The 24,793-nt window shown below is 46.9% G+C and overlaps 1 protein-coding gene across 5 annotated transcripts in view; it reads left to right on the forward strand.

Moving 5' to 3' along the window:
- The window catches only part of CTPS2 (CTP synthase 2), a 300,027-nt gene that overhangs the window by 81,851 nt on the left and 193,383 nt on the right, over positions 1–24,793 (forward strand). For all 5 annotated transcript variants that reach the window (XM_068270769.1, XM_068270771.1, XM_068270768.1 and 2 more), the window contains 2 exons: positions 2,648–2,731; positions 23,244–23,324. In XM_068270769.1, the coding sequence (XP_068126870.1) occupies positions 2,648–2,731; positions 23,244–23,324 (165 nt within the window). The remainder of the gene's footprint in view (positions 1–2,647; positions 2,732–23,243; positions 23,325–24,793) is intronic.

The following is a 24,793-nucleotide window of genomic DNA, read 5'->3' on the forward strand; positions in this document are numbered from 1 at the left end:
CCCCCCCCTTCCCTCTTCCCAATGATTTATTTGAGAAAAGGTAAATATTTCTCATGGGAAAGGGGGTATCAGCTACTGATTGGGATGAAGCTTCTCTTTAAGGGCCCCTTTCCATTACATGCTGTGCGATGCGGCTAAAATCCTGAAACCAATGCATGGCAATGGAGCAGTTTCCATTGCGTGCGGAGCGATCCATGTATCTGCAGCATTCTGCAGATTCTCGCACAGCCACATCCGCCCGCCGTCCCCTCCATATACTTCCGCATCTCTTGTGACGGGAACGGCAGCAGAAGTGATGCGATGCGGACAGGAAGCCGCACTTGCATCACTTCATAGTGGAAACGGGCCCTAAGGCCCGATATCTCAGCATTCATACCTCTGCGCCACATTGCAGCCACTGGTTTACAGGATAGATTTGATGTACCCTGTTTCAGGAACCAGCACGACTGGGGGGAGGGGGGGGGCCTGCAATTTTTTTACCTTCAAAAGTTAACTAGTTAAGGACCGCAGTGATTGAGATCTACGCCCTGTATTAGTGGGCTCCTGGCTGGCAGGGCGTAGATCTCAATCACTGTCCGCAGCGCGCATCCGCCGTTTCCGCCGCTACCCGCTGATCGCGCCGCTCAAACCCGACGATTCTCGCCGCATCTCACAGGCTCTGCCTGTCTCTATGACGACAGGGTCATGTGAGCCGGTCAGGAGCTGATTTCATTGGCTGCTGACCCCGTCTATCAACGTAAGCCGCTCCCATTGGCTTACATTGATAGGCAGGGTCAGGAGCCAATGAAAGCGGCTCCTGACCGGCTCACATGACTCTGCCGTCATAGAGACGGCAGAGTCTATGTCCTGGGGGTCCCGGCGAGCGGCGATGACGGCGGTTGCGACGGGTATGTGCTGCGATTCGTCGGGATTCCGTCGGGATTGGACCAGCGGTCTCTGGTCTTTAAGTGCCTAGAGACCGCTGGTCCTTAAATGGTTAAAGTATGTAGGAGGTATAAGTGTTCAGATAGGAGGGCTTAAATATCAGACACAACACTGGCATAGCAGCGTAGTGGAAAGCAGAAAGATAGCAGGCAGAAATAGCAGAAAACACGTAATTGCATTTGCAATTCTCGTTTCAGGCAATGAGAATCGATCCCTGAATTGCAAACGGAGTTGCGGCAAAATTGCAGGGATTGTGCAGTAATTTTCAGTGTGAAACAGGGCCCTAAGCGATGTGGATAAACTTGGGTATCTAAATAAGAAAAAAAAAAATGGAGTGTGTCTTCAACTAAGGGAACAAAAAACCATCCAGCCCTGCACACCAGTAGTAAACATGATTGCCTCATTCTGCACAAGGCACTTTTTTTCTACACCACACTGACAGTGTAAGAGGATTTTCATCTCTCTCTTTTGCTTACCTCCTCTTCTTTTCCTCATAACACAATAAAATCTCTTTTCCTTAGTCTTGTAAAAAATGATTCTTTTACTTCTGTGCTGCCGCACTTCTATGATCGAAACTCTGTAAATGTTTGGACACTGAAGAGACCAAGTGCTGCATTTTTAAAGGGAATCTGAAGTGAAAATAAACTTATGATATGATTATTTGTATGTGTAGTACAGATAAGAAATAAAACATTAGTAGCACAGATATTAGTCTCGTATTGTTTCCAGTACAGGAAGAGTTAAAGGGATACTGTAGGGGTGTCGGGGGAAAATGAGTCGAAGTTACCCGGGGCTTCTAATGGTCCCCCGCAGACATCCTGTGTTGGCGCAGCCGCTCACCGATGCTCCGACCCCGCCTCCGGTTCACTTCTGGAATTTCTGACTTTAAAGTCTGAAAACCACTGTGCCTGCGTTGCCGTGTCCTCGCTCCCGCTGATGTTACCAGGAGCGTACTGTGCAGGCCCAGTATGGTCTGGGCCTGCACAGTACGCTCCTGGTGACATCAGGGGAAGCGAGGACACAGCAACACAGGCACAGTGGTTTTCAGACTTTAAAGTCTGAAATTCCAGAAGTGAACCGGAGGCGGGGCTGGAGCATCAGTGAGTGGCTACACGGGCACAGGATGTCTGCGGGGGACCATTAGAAGCCCCAGGTAACTTCGACTCATTTTCCCCCGACCCCCCTACAGTATCCCTTTAAGAAACTTCAGTTGTTATCTATGCAAAGGAGCTTCTGTGAGCTCTGTGACTTTATAAAGTGGTGGACAGCACTGTCTTTTGAAGCTCTTATCTCAACTGTCTCTCATTGTTTCTTCTTTGTTTATAGTTTTTCTGCAGAGAAAAGTTCAAAGGTTCACTAGCCTGCTCTGTGAAATCATTTAAAATGCTGAGTGTATTGTGGAAACTGCAATTATTAGAGAATGATGGAATGTTATAAAAAAAAAGCTATATACCTGAAAATAAAAATACGACACTATTTTCTTTGCTACTAATGTTTTACTAATTATCCGTATTACACAACCAATTCATTATATCATGATTCTTTTTTTTCACTTCAGTGTCACTTTAAAACTTGTACATTTTGTTCTTACCTAATAAAATGATTTCAGCTGCTCAGTATATTTGGGATTCTGCACCTCTTTGAGGTTTCTGTGAACATTTACAATAACACCTGGACAAGCCATGCCCTGTAACGTCTGACCTCCTCTTGTGTCTTTGTTTAGCCAACAGCTACGGGAGAACAGAAGACTAAACCAACACAGAACAGCGTCCGGGCGCTCCGAGGACTCGGGCTATCTCCAGACTTGGTAAGTTCAGCTTAGCAGCAGCAAACCTGAACTGAAAAATAAGAGTCAAAATAAACATACACGCATCATACTTGCCTCCAATGTAGTCTACTCCTCAATCTCGTTCTCCTCTCCTGCATCCTGTTTGTTCACTGTGATCAAGGGAATTCTTTGTCCTCTGTTTTGAAAATGGCCGTTACCCCATAACAGCTTCCTGGTCAGCACACTGTTAAACCGTAATATCGCTCACTTGAGCCAAAGGGAAGCATGGACATTACCTTGCACATCAGTTTCAGTTAAAACTGACAGCAACTGATATATAACTGACAGCAACTGATATACAGTATTTCAGCTCTGACAAAATCCTGTCCAAACTGGAAGGAATCGTTGTTAGATGAAAATGGAGAGCATCTGAGAGGAACTGATGGGGAGGTAAGTATGTAAGATTTATTTTCAGGTACATCATGGGTTTATGTTATATAATTCAGGTTAACTTTAAAGCGTGTTAAAAGTGTGCTCAATACACTATGTTTTTTTAAATTAAAAGTTACCTCAATTAAAAGCTGAAAGTCGAAACACTCACTATTTCCCCAGAGACAGACATTAAAAGTCAAAGACCTGAGGAGTATCTATTGAGGAAGTCGCCCCTGCTGCTACGGGGGAGGGGGGAGCTGGGGGGACCAGGGCTTTGGGAGGTGCCGACTTCTTACCGCCTTCCAACACAGGCCCCTCCTCCAGAGCAGGTGTTGCGGTTTCACTCACTATGAGTGGGAGGGTCATGGTACCACTCTCTTATGGGTGGAAGGGGGAGTTCAAGGTTGCCACATCTGTTGTATATCTCCTGGCAGATGCCTACCGCAGTTGCTGCCAAAGGCGGTGGAACAAGTTTTCAATGTAAAAAGATAGAAGACCGAGAGCCCAATATAGTGTAGTACGTATTAGTAGGGGATGGGAAGTAAATGAAAAGTAAGTAATATACTCACAAACCAGGGTTGCCTCTGAAGCAACCACTGTTAAGGCAGGTGGGGAGAACAAGCCTGTCCCCACTCAGGAGTAAAACGTCGCTCTCTGTGGATAGAGGAAATTGTAGGGTAGATCACCCTTCCACCAAGGGTGGACTTCTAGATGCGTAAAGGTAAACAGAGGCGCCGGAAGTATAAAAATAGATAAAAAGTTTAAAATGTTTTGGTTGCGGTGGTGGACCAGCTAACCATAAACGGACAACAAGGCTGTTGATTTTCAAAATATATATATATACACAATTTATTCAAATGCTCCCAGTAAACAGTCGCAACGCGTTTCACGGGCAAAACCCACTTCTTCAGGCAATAAGGGACAGGAGCAACAACACAGCGTCAAGTCTGGATGATGCTTGGCACCTCTGTCAGAGGTGCCAAGCATCATCCAGACTTGACGCTGTGTTGTGCTCCTGTCCCTTATTGCCTGAAGAAGCGGGTTTTGCCCGTGAAACGCGTTGCGACTGTTTACTGGGAGCATTTGAATAAATTGTGTATATATATTTTGAAAATCAACAGCCTTGTTGTCCGTTTATGGTTAGCTGGTCCACCACCGCAACCAAAACATTTTAAACTTTTTATCTATTTTTATACTTCCGGCGCCTCTGTTTACCTTTACGCAAGTTTTCAATGTAGGGAGTAGTCCCAATAGTTTTGCTTTGGGGGCGTTCCCATTATTTGTTCCTTCTATCATCTATGGACCTGTGAAGCCATTATTACAATGAAGGGCCAACATATAACATAAAGATTAACTCTAGTTAAAGCGGATCCGAGATGAAAAACTAACTATAACAAGTAACTTGTCTATATATCTTATGTACAATTTAAATGGTTTAAACAGCAAATCTAGCTGCAAACAGCTTTCATAGAATATGATTATTTCTTCCTGTGATACAATGACAGCAGCCATGTTGTTTGTAAACATTACACACAGGCAAGCTTATCTGCACCATCAGCACTCAGACTGTGAAAAAACCTAATCCCCTCTCCTCCTCCCTCCTCCCCTCTGCCTCTGAAATCTATGGCTAGTAATACCTCCCCCTCCTCCTGCCCAGACTGAGCTCCCATCAGCCCTTGCTACTATCAAGGCTCTTTGAAAAACTGTGGGCAGGGCTTGTTTAGTTTATAAGGAATTAGAGTATTAAAACAAAAACAAAAAAGTATTTGGCTTGCGGAATGCCCTATAAATAATATGAAAGGAACACAATTATGCAATGAGTAAAAGTTCATCTCGGATCCACTTTAATTTACCTTCACTTAGATTTACTCTAGTTAATTAAAGTTTAGTTTAGTAAGATATACGCTAAGTATACTGAGTAGGAGGGAGCTCCATTATCATATTATGTTTAATTTAATAGCTTTACTTAAAGCACAGCTGAAGTGAGAGGCATATGGAAGCTGACATATTTATTTCCTTTTAAACAATACCAGTTCCCTGGTAGTCCTGCTAATCTCTTTGGCACCAGTAGTATTTGAATTACACACCTGAAACAAGCAAGTAGCTAATCTTGTCACACTTCAGTCAGAGCACCTGACCTGCATGCTTGTTCAGGGTCTATGGCTTAATATACAAGAGGCAAAGGGTCAGAAGGGCAGCCAGGTAATCAGAATTGTTTAAAAGAAAATAAATATTTCAGCTTCCATATCTCTCTCACTTCAGGTGTCCTTTCACAGTGTCAGTGGCAACTGTAGTCAGTAGAACTGTGATTTCTGAACCCTATTACGCCTCTCCTGCCTTGCACAAAGCGTTTTGATTGGCCGAATAGTGTGAGCGTAGTTTACCACAACCTATCTGAATCCTAGTTGTTTGAGATGGGATGCCTTTTCTCGGCACGGAGCGCCGCCATGTAGCGCCTGAGTTTGGCGCTGCTATAGCTGCTGCTATGCGGCCTGCGCATGGGTAACTCGGGATACCCGCTATCGCCGGTCCCCGGATTAATACTCCTTCCGAGTTGCTATGACATTCATTTTCCAGTAGCGTAAAAGTCAAGGAAAGTGGGGGGTTGGGAGGCATATGCAATAAACTCAATCAAGCAAATTTGTTATAAAAAATACAAAAAATACTTTAATTAATCAATTACTCTTGCAGAGAACATTAAAAAATGTCGCACATATAATGCAGCCAAACACTCAGCACAGCCACGGCTCACACGTCCACATACAGCCACTCCTAACTGTGACCACCTAATGTGGTCAGGGATCCCAAAAAAATATTGATTGTGGCCGATCCAGTGTAGCAGAATAGAAGTGTCCTGCTCAATCTCAGCAATAGTGCAGGCTGTAACAATAGCAGTAAGGGAGCGGTTTAGTAGCAAGCTGTAAGATGGTATATATGTACAAGGAGGATGTATGACCCGGACTCCGAGGCCAACATTCATTTTCCATTCACTTTGTGGTCAATGTGCAGCAGCCCTCCTCTTACATGTCTAGCTTGCCCCTTTGGGCAGCAGACCAGAGGCATAGCTATGGGTGGGCAAGGGGGGACACATGACCCCGGGCGCAGCACTGTGAGGGCGCTCAGCACGTCCGCTGCATCCCAACATGTGTGAGAGGCGGCTCGCTGGCTGCCCGAAGTGCCCCTGCTACTCTCCCTACCTCTGCAGAAGAGTGCAGAATTGTTAACAGCAGTAGAAAAAAATGGGGCACATCTGGCTATCTATTGGGGGGTACATCTGGCTATCTATAGGGGGGTACATCTGGCTATCTATAGGGGGGCACATCTGGCTATCTATTGGGGGGTACATCTGGCTATCTATGGGGGGTACATCTGGCTATCTATAGGGGGCACATCTGGCTATCTATAGGGGACACATCTGTGTATCTATAGGGGGGTACATCTGGCTATCTATAGGGGGCACATCTGGGTATCTATAGGGAGGCACATCTGGCTATCTATAGGGGGGCACATCTGGCTATCTATAGGGGGGGGCACATCTGGCTATCTATAGGGGGCACATCTGGCTATCTATAGGGGGGCACATCTGGCTATCTATAGGGGGCACATCTGGGTATCTATAGGGGGTACATCTGGGTATCTATAGGGAGCCACATCTGGCTATCTATAGGGGGGGGGGGCACATCTGGCTATCTATAGGGGGGGGGGTACATCTGGCTATCTATAGGGGGGCACATCTGGGTATCTATAGGGAGGCACATCTGGCTATCTATAGGGGGGGGGGGCACATCTGGCTATCTATAGGGGGGGCACATCTGGCTATCTATAGGGGGCACATCTGGCTATCTATAGGGGGGCACATCTGGCTATCTATAGGGGGGGGCACATCTGGCTGTCTTAGGGGGGCACATCTGGCTATCTATAGGGGGGCACATCTGGCTATCAATAGGGGGGCACATCTGGCTGTCTATGGGGGGGCACATCTGGCTATCTATAGGGGGCACATCTGACTATAGGGGGGGCACATCTGGCTATCTATAGGGGGTCGCATCTGGCTATCTATAGGGGGGGCACATCTGGCTATCTATGGGGGGGCACATCTGGCTATCTATAGGGGGACACATCTGGCTATATATAGGGGGGGTACACATCTGGCTATCTATAGGGGGGCTCATCTGGCTATCTATAGGGGGGCACATCTTGCTATCTATGGGGGGGGCACATCTGACTATAGGGGGTCACATCTGGCTATCTATTGGGGGGCACATCTGGCTATCTATAGGGGGGCACATCTGGCTATCCATAGGGGGAGTACATCTGGCTATCTATAGGGGGTCATATCTGGCTATCTATAGGGGGCACATCTGGCTATCTAAATGGAGGAAGAGGGGCACATCTGCCTATCTAAAGGGGGCACATTTGGCTATTTAAAGGAGGCATATCTAAATGGGGGGAAGGGAGGCACATATGGCTATCTATAGGTGGGAAGGGGGCACTTCTGGCTAAACAGCCTTTGTACATTTCACTCCACCCATGACCACATTCTGATGTGTGGCCATGCCCATTTTGTCCGAGGGGGGCGCAAAAACTGTCTTTGTTCCCGGGCGCTGATAACACTAGCTACGCCACTGCAGTAGACATCCTAGGCCACAGCCTGTGCGACCCTTAGAGATGTTTGGCACTGCCCTCCCCGGACACACCCTCCTACTACAAAGGGGCAGGTCTCAATCACATTAATCAATGCTCACCTTTCCCTCTGCTGGCCTGCATTGAATGATTCACTTCTAGTGATGCCATAGTCATTACAATGGGCATATTTAGAAGGAAAGTGCAATCTTTATTATAAAATATCCATTCCTGTTTTCCTGCAGTGAAGAATCAAAGGATACCCGAGGTGACATGTGACATGATGAGATAGACATGTGTATGTACAGCGTCTAGCACACAAATAACTATGCTGTGTTCCTTTTTTTCTTTCTCTGCCTGAAAGAGTTAAAAATCAGGTATGTAAGTGGCAGTTCCTGTCAGGGTCAGGCAGTTCCTGTCTGGGTCAGGACTATAGCGTAATCCTCACTGATAAGGAATTATAGCCATAAAAACACTTTTTTTTCCTGGCAGAAAATGGCTTCTGAGAGCAGGAAAGAGATAAAAAAGGTCAATAGTTCATAGATTTTAGCTCTGGCATACTTCACCAAATACGGTATATCATTGTGCAGAAACAATGAAAAAGTAAAAACGTAACTATGAAATAAAACCATGGGGTATCTAAAAAGGTACTGTTTAGAAGGAGGATAGATACTGTTAATTATCTCATCAATTTATTTTTGCCTCGTGTTTCCTTTAAGCTGACAGTTTTTGTTGCTCATGTTCAGATTCACCTGAAACATTATCCTGATGTCTTTTTGCACATTTTTTTTTTTTCAATTCAGCTTCATTTTCACATTGATTAATCCATTATATAACAACCCACTCAGTGAAGCGTTTAACAACAAACAATCCTCCCACTTCCTCATCTCATTGTGTGCAGAGCTTGCCTTGTTTAGGAACAGATATGCCGCATTTAAAGGCATTCTGCAGTTGTGGTGGAACTTGCCACACAGTAAACATTGAAACATATCTGCTTATAGCGGAAGCGAACCTAGCCTCACCTAGCCTCACACTGCTAGACCGGACTTGGCTGAGCCGATGCAGAGGAGAGGAAAGTTAGTGTTAGGAAGAGGAAGGGGGATGTTAGTGTTAGGGAGAGGAGAGGGGGAGGTTAGTGTTAGGCAGAGAAGAGGGGAGGCTAGTGTCGGGCAGAGAAAAGGGGAGGTTAGTGTTAGGGAGAGGGGAGGTTAGTCTTAGGCAGAGGAGATGGAAGGTTAGTGTTAGGCAGAGGAGAGGGGAGGTTGGTGTTAGGCAGAGGAGAGGGGGGGTTGGTGTTAGGCAGAGGAGAGGGGAGGTTAGTGTTAGGCAGAGGAGAGGGGAGGTTAGTGTTAGGCAGAGGAGAGGGGAGGTTAGTGTTAGGCAGAAGAGAGGGGAGGTTAGTGTTAGGCAGAAGAGAGGGGAGGTTAGTGTTAGGCAGAAGAGAGGGGAGGTTAGTGTTAGGCAGAGGAGAGGGGAGGTTAGTGTTAGGCAGAGGAGAGGGGAGGTTAGTGTTAGGCAGAGGAGAGGGGAGGTTAGTGTTAGGCAGAGGAGAGGGGAGGTTAGTGTTAGGCAGAAGAGAGGGGAGGTTAGTGTTAGGCAGAGGAGATGGAAGGTTAGTGTTAGGCAGAGGAGAGGGGAGGTTAGTATTAGGCAGAGGAGATGGAAGGTTAGTGTTAGGCAGAGGAGAGGGGAGGTTAGTGTTAGGCAGAGGAGATGGAAGGTTTGTGTTAGGCAGAGGAGAGGGGAGGTTAGTGTTAGGCAGAGGAGAGAGGAGGTTAGTGTTAGGCAGAGGAGAGGGGAGGTTAGTGTTAGGCCGAGGAGATGGAAGGTTAGTGTCAGGCAGAGGAGATGGGAGGTTAGTGTTAGGCAGAGAAGAGAGGGGAGGTTAGTGTTAGGCAGAGGAGATGGGAGGTTAGTGTTAGGCAGAGGAGATGGGAGGTTAGTGTTAGGCAGAGGAGATGGGAGGTTAGTGTTAGGCAGAGGAGATGGGAGGTTAGTGTTAGGCAGAGGAGATGGGAGGTTAGTGTCAGGCAGAGGAGAGGGGAGGTTAGTGTTAGGCAGAGGAGAGGGGTGGTTAGTGTTAGGCAGAGGAGATGGAAGGTTAGTGTTCAGCAGAGGAGATAGAAGGTTAGTGTTAGGCAGAGGAGATGGAAGGTTAGTGTTAGGCAGAGGAGAGGGGAGGTTAGTGTTAGGCAGAGGAGAGAGGAGGTTAGTGTTAGGCAGAGGAGAGGGGAGGTTAGTGTTAGGCAGAGGAGAGGGGGATGGGAGGTTAGTGTTAGGCAGAGGAGAGGGGGAGGTTAGTGTTAGGCAGAGGAGATGGAAGGTTAGTGTTAGGCAGAGGAGAGGGGAGGTTAGTATTAGGCAGAGGAGATGGAAGGTTAGTGTTAGGCAGAGGAGAGGGGAGGTTAGTGTTAGGCAGAGGAGATGGAAGGTTCGTGTTAGGCAGAGGAGAGGGGAGGTTAGTGTTAGGCAGAGGAGAGAGGAGGTTAGTGTTAGGCAGAGGAGAGGGGAGGTTAGTGTTAGGCCGAGGAGATGGAAGGTTAGTGTCAGGCAGAGGAGAGGGGAGGTTAGTGTTAGGCAGAGGAGAGAGGAGGTTAGTGTTAGGCAGAGGAGAGGGGAGGTTAGTGTTAGGCCGAGGAGATGGAAGGTTAGTGTCAGGCAGAGGAGATGGGAGGTTAGTGTTAGGCAGAGAAGAGAGGGGAGGTTAGTGTTAGGCAGAGGAGATGGGAGGTTAGTGTTAGGCAGAGGAGATGGGAGGTTAGTGTTAGGCAGAGGAGATGGGAGGTTAGTGTTAGGCAGAGGAGATGGGAGGTTAGTGTTAGGCAGAGGAGATGGGAGATGGGAGGTTAGTGTTAGGCAGAGGAGATGGGAGGTTAGTGTTAGGCAGAGGAGATGGGAGGTTAGTGTTAGGCAGAGGAGATGGGAGGTTAGTGTTAGGCAGAGGAGATGGGAGGTTAGTGTCAGGCAGAGGAGAGGGGAGGTTAGTGTTAGGCAGAGGAGAGGGGTGGTTAGTGTTAGGCAGAGGAGATGGAAGGTTAGTGTTCAGCAGAGGAGATAGAAGGTTAGTGTTAGGCAGAGGAGATGGAAGGTTAGTGTTAGGCAGAGGAGAGGGGAGGTTAGTGTTAGGCAGAGGAGAGAGGAGGTTAGTGTTAGGCAGAGGAGAGGGGAGGTTAGTGTTAGGCAGAGGAGAGGGGGATGGGAGGTTAGTGTTAGGCAGAGGAGAGGGGGAGGTTAGTGTTAGGCAGAGGAGATGGAAGGTTAGTGTTAGGCAGAGGAGAGGGGAGGTTAGTATTAGGCAGAGGAGATGGAAGGTTAGTGTTAGGCAGAGGAGAGGGGAGGTTAGTGTTAGGCAGAGGAGATGGAAGGTTCGTGTTAGGCAGAGGAGAGGGGAGGTTAGTGTTAGGCAGAGGAGATGGAAGGTTAGTGTCAGGCAGAGGAGATGGGAGGTTAGTGTTAGGCAGAGAAGAGAGGGGAGGTTAGTGTTAGGCAGAGGAGATGGGAGGTTAGTGTTAGGCAGAGGAGATGGGAGGTTAGTGTTAGGCAGAGGAGATGGAAGGTTAGTGTCAGGCAGAGGAGATGGGAGGTTAGTGTTAGGCAGAGGAGAGGGGAGGTTAGTGTCAGGCAGAGGAGAGGGGTGGTTAGTGTTAGGCAGAGGAGATGGAAGGTTAGTGTTCGGCAGAGGAGATAGAAGGTTAGTGTTAGGCAGAGGAGATGGAAGGTTAGTGTTAGGCAGAGGAGAGGGGAGGTTAGTGTTAGGCTGAGGAGAGAGGAGGTTAGTGTTAGGCAGAGGAGAGGGGAGGTTAGTGTTAGGCAGAGGAGAGGGGGAGGTTAGTGTTAGGCAGAGGAGAGGGGGAGGTTAGTGTTAGGCAGAGGAGATGGAAGGTTAGTGTTAGGCAGAGGAGATGGAAGGTTAGTGTTAGGCAGAGGAGATGGAAGGTTAGTGTTAGGCAGAGGAGAGGAAAGTTAGTGTTAGGAAGAGGAAGGGGGATGTTAGTGTTAGGGAGAGGAGAGGGGGAGGTTAGTGTTTGGCAGAGGAGAGGGGAGGTTAGTGTTTGGCAGAGGAGAGAGGAGGTTAGTGTTGGAGAGAGGAGGTTAGTTTTAGGCAGAGGAGAGAGGAGGTTAGTGTTAGGGAGAGGAGATGGAGGTTAGTGTTAGGCAGAGGAGAGGGGAGGTTAGTTTTAGGCAGAGGAGAGAGGAGGTTAGTGTTAGGGAGAGGAGAGGGGAGGTTAGTGTTGGGCAGAGGAGAGAGGAGGTTAGTGTTAGGCAGAGGAGAGGGGAGGTTAGTGTAAAGGTGGCCATACACTTATAGATTTGCAGCAGATTCGACCATCAGATAGATTTCTGTCAGATGCCTGTCAAGTTGCATGTACTCCATCAGATTAGCACCATCTAAAATAGGTTTTATTAAGCAATCTATATATATAATAGAGTAAGTGCCTCAACCTTCAAACAAGAAGAAGAAGAAGTAGCGCCCTGCCCCCAGGGCCGGCCCAAGCAAGAAGGGGCTGGTCCAAGCAAGAAGAAGAAGTAGTGTCATATCAAACCAAGGGCAAAGAGGGATCATTTGCATATTCAGTAGCAGTGCATTGTGGGTAACCACCAATGTTGACTTATAGCTGAATTATTGCAGATTTGCTGTTTTAAGAAGGCAAATTACATCAAGCTTTGCTTTTTTTAGTAGGAGGGCTTTTTGGTCTCTTTTATCCTCCTATACACATTCCGAGTGGTTTGGGTCACCCTGAGCTGCTTGGTTACTCTGTTGTACTGGTCCAAGCCCTATCTCATACAGCCGTATCAATCCCTGCTATGTACTGATGAGGACCAAAAGTCTAAAATAGGCTGCCACATATGGGCTTGACATGACTATGTAAAATTTAAAGCTATAGGGCTTGATTCACAAAGCGGTGCAAACTGTTTAGCATGAGTGTGCTAAACAGTTAGCACGTGAAGTGCCGTTCATGGACTTTTGTGCGCGCAAAGTGCCTTGATTCGGGCTATTGTGCTCTTTTGCGTGCGCAATTTGCCGTGATTTGTGCGATCGCGGCACTTTGCGCGCGCAAAAGTCTGCGAACGGCACTTCACGTGCTTAACAGTTTGCACCGCTTTGTGAATCAGGCCCATAGGCTTGCTTGACTTACCAAGGGTGAAAAGGAATAATTTGCATATTTAGTAGCGGTGCATTGTGGGTAACCACAAATGTTCACTTATAGCTGAATTATTGCAGATTTGCTTCTGTTTTAAGAAGGAAAATTACACCAAGCTTTGCTTTTTTTAATAGAAGGTCTTTTTGGTCCCTTTTATCCCCCTATACATTCCGAGTGGTTTGGGTCACCCTGAGCTGCTTGGTTACTCTGTTGTACTGGTCCAAGCCCTATCTCATACTGCCATATCAATCCTTGCCATGTTCAGATGAGGACCAAAAGTCTGAAACAGGCTGTCTCATGTGGGGTTTATATGGCTGTGTAAAATTTAAAGCTATAGGCTTGCTATACACCAGTGGATCTGGATGCTTGCTTGGGTTACTAAGGGTGAAAAAGAATAATTGGCAATAGAGATGGGAAGTTCGGATCTTTTCAATGATCCGGATGATTCGAATCGGATCATTGATCCGAATCTCGGATCGTTTTACACGGGAAGCATTCGGGGGGTGAAATGACTAGCAGGGCAGGAGAAGGAGAGGGGGTTGACACACAGAGAAGGGGAGAAGATGGACAGAGGGCAGGGAGTGGACAGAGAAGGGAGGAGGGACGAGCAGGGAGCAGAAATGTTTGTTTGCACACAATACCCACATGCTGCAATCATTATGCTTTACATATATTTCACCTACATGTTCATCTGTATACCTTGAATGGAAACGTCGCACAGTGAAAGAAAGCATTCCCAGAAGATAAGTGCAACTGTTTAGAGCGAGTGCAGGAGGATCATATTGCCCTGCAATCCCAGTGCCTGAAAAGTTACTGAGCTATGCTAAGCTGAGCCAAAAGTTTCCAATGTGTTCACTGTGCACAAATACGGAACAGCCAGCCTATAATGAGCAGCACATTTCAGCCAGTATGTGTGCTCTACACATATCTGGCAGTGGCACCCATGTCCACTCTACATGTCCCTGCAAGGCTGACTCCCCTGAGTCCCCTCCAACAGAGCGATCCATCTCTGCTCTGCTTCCAGGACCCCGCTGCCCGCTGAGAGGGGGCGTGTCGCTCCTGGCCCCGCCCCTTTTGCGATCCGAATCACTCATTTTGATGATTCGGATGATTCGGATCAAAGATCCGAATCGTTCATGATCCGGACAACACTAATTGGCATATTTAGTAGCAGTGCATTGTGGGTAACCACAAATGTTTACTTTTAGCTGAATTATTGCAGATTTCCTTCTGTTTTAAAAAGGTAAATTACACCAATACAGTGGGTGGCATTGCAGGAAGTGACAACAGTGGAACACACGCTGGAACACGGAAGAGGTGAGTCATCCCAGCCCGCTGCCTCTTACTAATAGTGGCGGCTGCTACTGTGCTTAAGCAGGAGGGGGAGCGCACATGGGGGACCCAGGTGAGGGAGGGGGGGTTCCTGCTGAGCTTAAGCTGGAGGGGGAGCACACATCCGACCCCCCTCCCCGCCGCTGTGCCCAATACCCCCTTCCTGCCCTTTACCCCCTTATGCGGCGTATGCTACGCCGCGGGTCGGCTAGTCTTCAATAAAATGAAGATTGCTTAACCTCCTTGGAGGTAACCCCGTCTGTGACACGGGTAAGCCACCGGAGGGTGCCGTTCAGGCCCTGCTGGGCCGATTTACAACATTTTTTTTTTTTAAAACACGCAGCTAGCACTTTGCTAGCTGCGTGTTTGGTCTGATCGCCGCCGCCCGCTGCCGATGCACCGCTACCGGCCGCGATACAGCCCCCCCCCCCCTGCATACCCCTTGCGCAGCCTGGCCAATCGCCGCCGGGCTGCGCTATGGGGTGGATCGGGATTCCCTGCGACGTCGATGACGTCACTCCGTTCGTCGCCATGCCGACGAGGGAAGCCCTCAAGGAAATCCCGTTCAGAACGGGATTTCCTTATCAGCAAGCGGCGGCGATCGGTGAGTACGGGGGGACGCCGCAGGGAGGGGGGAAGCATGTAGCTAGCGCTAGGCTAGCTACATGCTAAAAAAAAAATAAAGTTGAAAAAAAAACCTCCCGCGGCTGCCAGGGAGGGTAATAAAACCTATTTTAGATTGTGCTAATCTGATGGAGTTGATGGACTTGTAACTTGTGGCTCCAAAGGCGATTAGAGCACATCGACCAACCATTGGTGCTGTTGCAATTACTTTACGAATCTGTCAAGTTGCATCTGACAGGAATCTATCTGATGTGTGCCACACACTAGGGACAGATTTCCAATAGATTTCAGAATGAAATTATTGGACCATTAGATCCAATGCAACTCTATGGGCCATGGATCTGCTACCAGCAGCAGATCGACCTAGATCTTCCATCCTGTCACATTGATAAAATCCATTGAAATCGGCCACAAATCGATTGATTGATAGATTTGAAAGAATAGATTCCTGATCGATTCTATAGAATCAATTGATCGATCAATGGCTGAAATCGACCGTATGGGCCCCTTAAGGCAGAGGAGAGGGGAGGTTAGTGTTAGGCAGTGGAGAGAGGAGGTTAGTGTTAGGCAGTGGAGAGAGGAGGTTAGTGTTAGGCAAAAGAGAGGGGAGGTTAGTGTTAGGCAGAGGAGAGGGGAGGTTAGTGTTAGGCAGTGGAGAGAGTAGGTTAGTGTTAGGCAGTGGAGAGAGGAGGTTAGTATTAGGCAAAAGAGAGGGGAGGTTAGTGTTAGGCAGAGGAGAGGGGAGGTTGGTGTTAGGCAGTGGAGAGAGGAGGTTAGTGTTAGGCAGAGGCGAGAGGATTTTAGTGGTAGGCAGAGGAGGGGGGAGGTTAGTGTTAGGCAGAGGAGAGGGGAGGTTGGTGTTAGGCAGAGGAGAGGGGAGGTTGGTGTTAGGCAGAGGAGAGGGGAGGTTGGTGTTAGGCAGTGGAGAGAGGAGATTAGTGTTAGGCAGAGGCGAGAGGATTTTAGTGTTAGGCAGAGGAGGGGGGAGGTTAGCGTTAGGCAGAGGAGAGGAGAGGTTGGTGTTAGGCAGAGGAGAGGGGAGGTTAGTGTTAGGCAGAGGAGAGGGGAGGTTGGTGTTAGGCAGAGGAGAGGGAAGGTTGGTGTTAGGCAAAAGAGAGGGGAGGTTAGTGTTAGGCAGAGGCGAGAGGATTTTAGTGTTAGGCAGAGGAGGGGGGAGGTTAGTGTTAGGCAGAGGAGAGGGAAGGTTGGTGTTAGGCAGAGGAGAGGGAAGGTTGGTGTTAGGCAAAAGAGAGGGGAGGTTAGTGTTAGGCAGAGGCGAGAGGATTTTAGTGTTAGGCAGAGGAGGGGGAGGTTAGTGTCAGGTCCATTGCAGTGCCATTACGATCCACAAAGCGCTAAGGCCTCGGAATATCGAAATGCAATGTAGCAAGTGGAAAAGGGCCCTTACTAACAATTCAAAATCTGCGAGAGTTAGCTTGATAAATCCCCCCAAATGTATTTTTGTTTTCTTTTTATACAAGCCCACTTCAGTACCATGTGACCCACATTCATCATGTGACATAATAAAACACCCCATAATTAGTTGCTGAGGTTTAAACATTTAACAGCTGAGAAGGTGTTAATATACAGATGATATCACTTTCAGCAGAAGGAGAGGTTACAGTTGCTGCAGAGCACAGCTTGAGCACCAGTAAAATAATAATCAGAGATTAGTCTGATAATTGGGTTAACATATCTTAATATGCAGACATACAGCAAGTCACATTCACACATCAGCATGCTTTTACCAACCAGACACCAGAAGACATTCAATGCACCTCTGAGCTGAGAGGGATACGGAGGCTGACATATTTATTTCCTTTTAAACAATGCCTGGCTGTCCTATGGGGAGGTTTCGTACATGACGTCATGCGCAGACCTGATCCTCCCCATAGAGAAGACCGCAGCTGTGTAGGAGGCTACGGCGAACGATGGAACCAGGCTGGGTAATGTATAAGCGGATCGGGGGGTGCTGACCACCTATACTAGCTAGCCTAGTGCTAGCTAAACCTTTTGCAAACATTTGATCTACTAGATTAATCATGGGGGACTCCTGATGCTAGCGAGCGGCACGCCCGACACAGTATCGGGCATACCGCTCAGGAGGTTAAAGTCCATCTGAACTGAGAGGGATACAGAGGCTGACATATTTATTTCCTTTGAAATAAGCTGATTACCTGGCTCTCCTGCTAATCCTCCGCTTCTAAGGCCTGGTCCATTTGTGATCAGCAAAGCAGTAGTGCAGTGTGAGAGCAGACACATATTGTGCTCTGATTCTTGTTCCCCAAATGGGCCTTGCAAAGTGCAATAGCTGCAAAAATGTATTTGCTAAATGCAATTTTGCAGTGATTTGGCCATAGATCCCAGAACAAGTGCAGATCACATGTTCCTGACTGAAGTCTGACTGGATTTTCTGACTGAAGTCTGACTAGATTAGCTGAATGCTTGTTTCAGGTGTGTGATTCAGACACTGCTGCAGCCAAAGAGATCAGCAGGGCTGCTAGGCAACTGGTATTATATAGAGAAGTGGTATGGGTGCTTCTCCACCAAAGCACAACCGTTATATCCAGGTAGTCTATATGGGTGCTCTTCCACCCTATATATGCTGCTCAACAGATCTGTCATGGATCGCTATACAGAATGGGGGGTATCAGCTCCCCTATAACGTTGTTCAAAATGTCCGTAAAGCGCTCACACCTCACAGTCATAAAAAGTTCACTTGAAAATAGTTCCACTGTTCGTAGCAACAATCTCCAATCTTTGATAATTATAAATACTCTCACCAACGTTCAGTGACTGATTTTGTCACAGATCAGCTAAAATCGCATTTCAGATGGCTTCCACTCCCGCGTCTTCCTTTCTTCTGCATTAACATAAAAACCGAGCATAGCGTAATCAAGCCTCAGAGACCGTTTTCTTTTGATCACCACCACCTTATGTGACCCGGTGTGTGTACAGTGATTGTAATCAGATACATTTTAGGCTCACCAGATCAAAAGGCTGCTTCCACTACAGACCAGCATAATGGGTTTAGGTCTTTGCAATCTTCTCACCAGCAAACTTGCTTCAGCTTGTCCCTCAGAAAAGAAAAAATACAAGCTCACCAAAACTATATGCTGACCTATCAAGGGACAGCAATCAGCGCTTACATGTCTCCAAAGGGTCTTTGACAGCACCCTTTTGGAGACATCTTAGCGCTGATTGCTGTCCTTTGATAGGTCAGCATATTCTTTTGGTAAGCTTGCATTTTTCTATTTTGACTGGTGGAGGAAACGGTTATCCTTATGCTGGATACACACTATGCGTTTCCACGTGCGACGCGTCCGTCGATACGCGTCGATTCGATTATTTCCGACATGTCCGATTCAAGCTTCGATGGATCATTAGGTCGATTTGCCATACTTTACATGGCATTCGACCTAAAAATCATCGAAATTCGTTCGGAAATGTTCGGAAATCATCGAAATGACGCGTATCGACGGCCGCGTGCGACGCGGAAACTCATAGTGTGTATCCAGCATTAGAGGCCAGAGCACGGGTCACAGAGTGTTGGATGCAGGGGTGTACTCACTTTTGCACATGTGTAGCAAATAAGAAACTGAAGCTTGATGCAGATTTACGCTATGTTGCATTACAACTTTTCTTTCTGAGGGACAAGTTGAAGCAAGTCTGCTGGTGAGAAGATTGCAAAGATTGAACTTAAAGAGGAACTCCAGTGAACACAATGTAATACAAAAAGTGCTTCATTTTTACAATAATTATGTATAAATGATTTAGTCAGTGTTTGCCAAGTGTAAAATCTTTTAAATCCCCGATTTACATTCTGACATTTATTACATGGTGACATTTTTACTGTTGGCAGGTGATGTAGCTGCTGCTTGCTTTTTTGGCAGTTGGAAACAGCTGTAAACAGCTATTTCCCACAATGCAGCAAGGTTCACAGACAGGAAACTGCCAAGAGTACGTACTCAGAATTTCTTTGTGGGAGGGGTTTCACCACAATATCAACCATACAGCGCCCCCTGATGGTCTGTTTGTGAAAAGGAATAGATTTCTCATGTAAAAGTATCGCCTACTGATTGGGATAAATTTCAATTCTTGGGCGGAGTTTCTCTTTAAACCTAAACCCATTATGCTGGTCTGTAGTGGAAACAGCCTTTTGATCTGGTGAGCCTAAAGGTGGCCATACACTGGTCGATTTGCCATCAGATTCGACCAACAGACAGATCCCTATCTGATTGAATCTGATCAGAGAGGGATCGTATGGCTACCTTTACTGCAAACAGATTGTGAACCGATTTCAGCCTGAAACCGATCACAATCTGTTGTGGTGGTGGTGCTGCCCCCGCTCCCCCCCGCCGCATACATTACCTGCTCCGCCGATGCGACTCCCGGGTCTCTCTCCGCTCTTCTTCTCCGCTCTGGTCTCCGGCTCCAGCATGCTTCACTTCTTCCTGCCCGGCAGGAAGTTTAAACAGTAGAGCGCCCTCTACTGTTTAAACTTCCTGCCGGGCAGGAATAAGTGAAGGCATGCCGGACCCGGAGACCAGAGCGGAGAAGAAGAGCGGAGACGAGCGGGGGCAGTCGCACCGGCGGAGCAGGTAATGTATGCGGCTCTATTGCGTCGGTCGTCGGGCACTCGAACGCCGCTAGCGATGCGCTCTTTACCCGTGGGTGATCGACGGTTATTTTCCGCACGGCGCGCTCGACGGGATCGGACGAAATGGATCGAAATTCGGCGTGTAGCGCGAACGATTGGCAGCAGGTTCGATCCCAGTGATCGAATCTGCGGTCAAAACGACGGTAAATCGGGCCAGTGTATGGCCAGCTTTACATTTATCTGATTACAATCACTGTACACACACCGGGTCACATAAGGTGGTGGTGATCAAAAGAAAACGGTCTCTGAGGCTTGATTACGCTATGTTCGGTTTTTATGTTAATGCAGGAGAAAGGAAGGCGGCGGGAGAGGAAGCCATCTGAAATGCGATTTTAGCTGATCTGTGACAAAATCAGCCACTGAACGTTGGTGAGAGTATTTATAATTATCAAAAATTGGAGATTATAGTGTCTAAATACTGCGCCACGGTCCACAAAGCCTTATATCTATCAATGTATCACCAGTTTCTGGGATCGCTGCAGGGAATCCAAAGATTAATATAGTAGAGCTCTCCAGAACTTGGAATTTCTGCCGAGAGTTCAGTAATCATCAACACTGCTGTGCTCACCACTCCTAAAAAATATACACAGATCTCCACATAGGGTGATAATATTGTCCAGGCTGCATTGTTATACAGCAGTGTTTCTCAACATTTTATCGGTGTGTACAGTGCCCTTGTGACTTGTGAGAGCCAGTGCCAAAAACTTGTAATCCAATGTATTATTTTCAAGTGAACTTTTTATGACTGTGAGGTGTGAGCGCTGTACGGACATTTTGAACAAGGCAACTGGTAGGGCTGGTGCACACCGAGCGGCTTTTTGGGCGTTTTCAGATCCGCTTGCGGCTGCGGATCTGCTTGGTCAATGTATCTCAATGGGGTGGTGCACACCAGAGCGGCAGGCGTTTTGCAGAAACGAAAAATGCCTGGGTGAGGCATTTTTTGGATTGCGGATGCGTTTCTGCCTCAATGTTAAGTATAGGAAAAACGCAAACCGCTCTGAAAAACGGCACTTCAGAGCGGTTTTGCAGGCGTTTTTGTTACAGAAGCTGTTCAGTAACAGCTTTACTGTAACAATATATGAAATCTACTATACTGAAAACCGCAGCAGCAATCCGCAAAACGCTAGCAAACCGCCTCATAAAAATAAAAAAAAGCGTTTAAAAATCTGCTAGCGTTTTGCGGATCTGCTAGCGGGTTTTGGTGTGCACCAGCCCGTATTGTTTAAAAGGAAATAAATATGGAAGCCTCCATATCCTTCTCACCTCAGGTGTCCTTGAAAAACAGGTGGTGCCCATGTGAGCAGCCCAGAGCATCCAAATACCACATGAGATGTTGATGCAGTTTAGAGAATGAAAGGCAGTGCATTGTGTATGTGAGTAAATAGTTGCTGCTTGTCTAGCAGTAGTAGAGTCTTTAATCAGTGGTTTAGCAGGGCGATAGTGATCTACGCATCAATATTTTAACAAATGTTCATATCCTTGACAAAATATAGAGAAACCGAGAGCCCAATATAGTGTAGTATGTTAAAACATAAACGAAGTAAGGCAAATCAGTGAGAAGAATATACTCACAAACGTGGGTTACCACACAGGCAACCACTGTATAAGCAGGTGAGGAGATTAGACCTGTCCTCACTCAGGGCTAAGAAGTCGCTCTCTGTAGATGAGAAAAAGGGGTAGATCACCCCTCCACCAGGGGTGGACACGATTTTGCAGTAGGAGAACAGAGGCGCCAGCAGAATAAAAGTGGATAAAACCTTTAAAATTTGCTTGGAGGAAGTGGTGGACTTACCTCCATAAAGCAGACACGAAAGACTGTCTGAAAAGTAGCAATCACATTTATTATATGGTACCCCAAAAGTGCAACGCGTTTCGCAGGCCGAGCCCGCTTCATCAGGCAATAAAGTGGGGACAAAACAGAATTCCAGCAGTAGCAGGTGTAGCGCTACACCTGCTACTGCTGGAATTCTGTTTTGTCCCCACTTTATTGCCTGATGAAGCGGGCTCGGCCTGCGAAACGCGTTGCACTTTTGGGGTACCATATAATAAATGTGATTGCTACTTTTCAGACAGTCTTTCATGTCTGCTTTATGGAGGTAAGTCCACCACTTCCTCCAAGCAAATTTTAAAGGTTTTATCCACTTTTATTCTGCTGGCGCCTCTGTTCTCCTACTGCAATATCCTTGACAAGATTTCCAAGTCCTCTCACCAGAAAGGAAGACCAGTTGCCAAGGTTGTAACTAATTAATTTTGCATTGAGACTATGAATAATAAATGAGCGAGGACACCACCAGATGCAATCAATCTCTTCCCTGGACTGGCGCGAGCGGGGGAAACCGTTCTCACAGATATATTTATGTTCTCCCGTGAAATTAATTTCCGTGATACCGATATCTTCAGCTGCCTGTCTGAGGAAGCAACGCTACAGAAGGCTCGGGAGAATTGTCCAATGGGAAGCCCCCAGCTGGATATTGAAACGTGCCGATGTTCTGACTCCCGCCCAGTGTTGCCATGGGAACACTACGCTACAGATGGGGTCCGATGAGCTTTCCCATCAACCCTTTGCAATTTTCCCCAATCACTTGCAATAACTGGAACACTTGTAGTCGAGTCTGGTTATTTCGGTGCCCGCGCTGCGCCAGACTTGGGCGTCCCGTAGACTGTAATGCTTACTGTGTAATTTGGGTGCCGGTTATAGCCGGAGCATGAATTACCCCCAAAATACTTAGTTCGGGTGGCGGCAATAGCCGGATCCCAAATTAAGTGGCCAAGAGAGAAATGAGGTAATCAGTACGAAGATAAATAGAGATGGGACAAATTCCAAATTTTCTGGAATCCGAATTCAAAATGATTCTTGATTTTCTTGAATCTCGAATCTAATGACTCCTGTACATAAGAATTGTGTGATCCATGTAAGAATGGTAGTTAGTTAGAATAGTAAATTCAAGTATAAGTTCTATTCTTACATGGATGCTAATTGTATGTGCTGTATTGCACTTTTAATATGGGACGTGACTTTTTAACACCGTTGCAAACCTACAGTGTTTGCAGGATTCTTAGTGCAACATGTATAGTGTGAAAGTTCCCTTCATCTTGATGGATTTAGGCTGCTTTCACAGTGGGACGTTACAGGCGCACGTTAGAGCAGCCTGTAACGCACCCCAACGCACAGCAATGAAAAAAACAATGGGCTGTTCACAGTGCCCACGTTGCGTTACATTGTAATGCAGCACGTCTATATAACGTACTGCATGTAGTACTTTACACGCGGCTAAGCCGCGTTAGACTGTTTGCACATGCTCAGTAGGTTTTTTTTTTTCATTTTATGGGCGGAGAGGAGGCGGGGAGAGGCCGCTATGTAGCCAGGCACATGGCTACTTATTATTCACTGCACTTGCAGTGTTTACATCCTTTAGCGGCCGCGGATTGGCTGGCCGGACCACGTGATGCGGAGAGCTCCGCTCACGTGGTCTCCGCAGCGCCTCCGACAGAGCAGGCGCACCAAGAGCTGCTTGTAACGCGGCTCTTGGTAGCGTCCTGCTCCAACACCACCAGGCGTTGCGTTAGGGGCACGTTATGTGCCCTATAACGTCCCCTAAACGCAACGTCCTGGTGTGTAAGTAGCCTTAGGGTGGCAATCCTAACTCTTTATTTTGATATAGGATTTACATTAATGTTAATTTGAACATCTGTATATTCAGTCTATCTTGTTTTTAAACTTTTTTCTTCTCTGCAGATTGTGTGCAGAAGTACCAAACCCATCGAGATGGCTGTGAAGCAGAAGATCTCTATGTTCTGTCATGTTGAACCAGAGCAGGTAGGATGTTTTATTATGCGGTTTGCTTTGATTTATACACAGGACTTGCCTTTTTTATTTATTCTATTTCCTTGTAATAGTTACTCCCATTTGTTTTTCATTTTTAGCTGTTTTCATGTATATTTAAAGTGGAACTGAGCCCCAATAGTTTGCCATTCAAAGCCACGCAGGATTTAAACCACACCTAAAGTGAGAGCGATATAGAGTTTGACATTTAATTATTTTTAAACAATGCAGATTGCCTGGCAGTCCTGCTGATCCTCTGCCTCTAATACTTTAAACCATAGACCCTGAACAAGCATGCAGATCAGATTTCAGAGTCTACTGCAGCCAAAGAGATCAGCAAGTCTGCTAGGCAACTTGTACTGTTTAAAGGGATAGAAATATGGCAGCCTGCATATGTCTCTCACTCTTGGTGTCCTTAAAGGATACCCAAAGTGACATGAGATAAACATGTGTATGTACAAATAACTATGCTGTGTTCCTTTTTTTCTTTCTCTGCCTGAAAGAGTTAAATATCAGGTATGTAAGTGGCTGACTCAGTCCTGACTCAGGACAGGAAGTGACTACAGTGTGACCCTCACTGATAAGAAATTCCAACTATAAAACACTTTACTAGCAGAAAATGCCTGAGAGCAAGAAAGAGGTAAAAAGGGGAATTTATTATCAGTGAGGGTCACACTGTAATCACTTCCTGTCTGAGTCAGGACTGAGTCAGCCACTTACATACCTGATGTTTAACTCTTTCAGGCAGAGAAAGAAAAAAAAAGGAACACAGCATAGTTATTTGTGTGCTAAGCACTGTACATACACTCTCTATCTCATCATGTCACATGTCACCTCGGGTATCCTTTAAACTAATACTGTCCATTAGGGAGGGTCAATGAGATTCCTATCTTTCCGAGTTGATGCAGATTTTATGTTCATTTCATACAAATGTATGCAGCCTGAAAATGGTCTAGTGCTGCTTCTGCTCGGTTCAATTTTAAATTGCATATATTTGCATAAAAATACAAATATTGTGATAACTGTATAGTGCATGCCTAGCTTTTAGCTGCGTTCACACTTACCGCGTTTTCATGTGTCGTGGTACTTTCCCCCGCCACAGCTCGTCGCGGGGCCAATGTAAGTCTATGGAGACGTACACACTGTTGCGACGCAAGCAAGTGAAATTGGCGCTAGCCTGTTGCAAACTCTGCAGTACATTGCCACATGGTCTGTGGCGATGCATATCCAAGTCTATGGTGACGGATGGCTATGCGGTAAGTGTGCACAAGGGATCGCGTTAGCGGCGAGCGACAGTAATCCAGTGACATACTTCCTGTCTAGGGAGACATCACTGAGCGGGGGTGCGGGTAGGGGGGAATATGTGCTACCCTGTTGTCGTGCTCTGTGGCAGGGTAATGTGCACGGGGTAGTAGTGCATTGCAGTTGTCCCACTCTAGGCTTTCCTGCCGCAGGACAATCGC

This window comes from Hyperolius riggenbachi, chromosome 2, assembly GCF_040937935.1.
Source record: "Hyperolius riggenbachi isolate aHypRig1 chromosome 2, aHypRig1.pri, whole genome shotgun sequence".
Classification (NCBI taxonomy): domain Eukaryota; kingdom Metazoa; phylum Chordata; class Amphibia; order Anura; family Hyperoliidae; genus Hyperolius; species Hyperolius riggenbachi.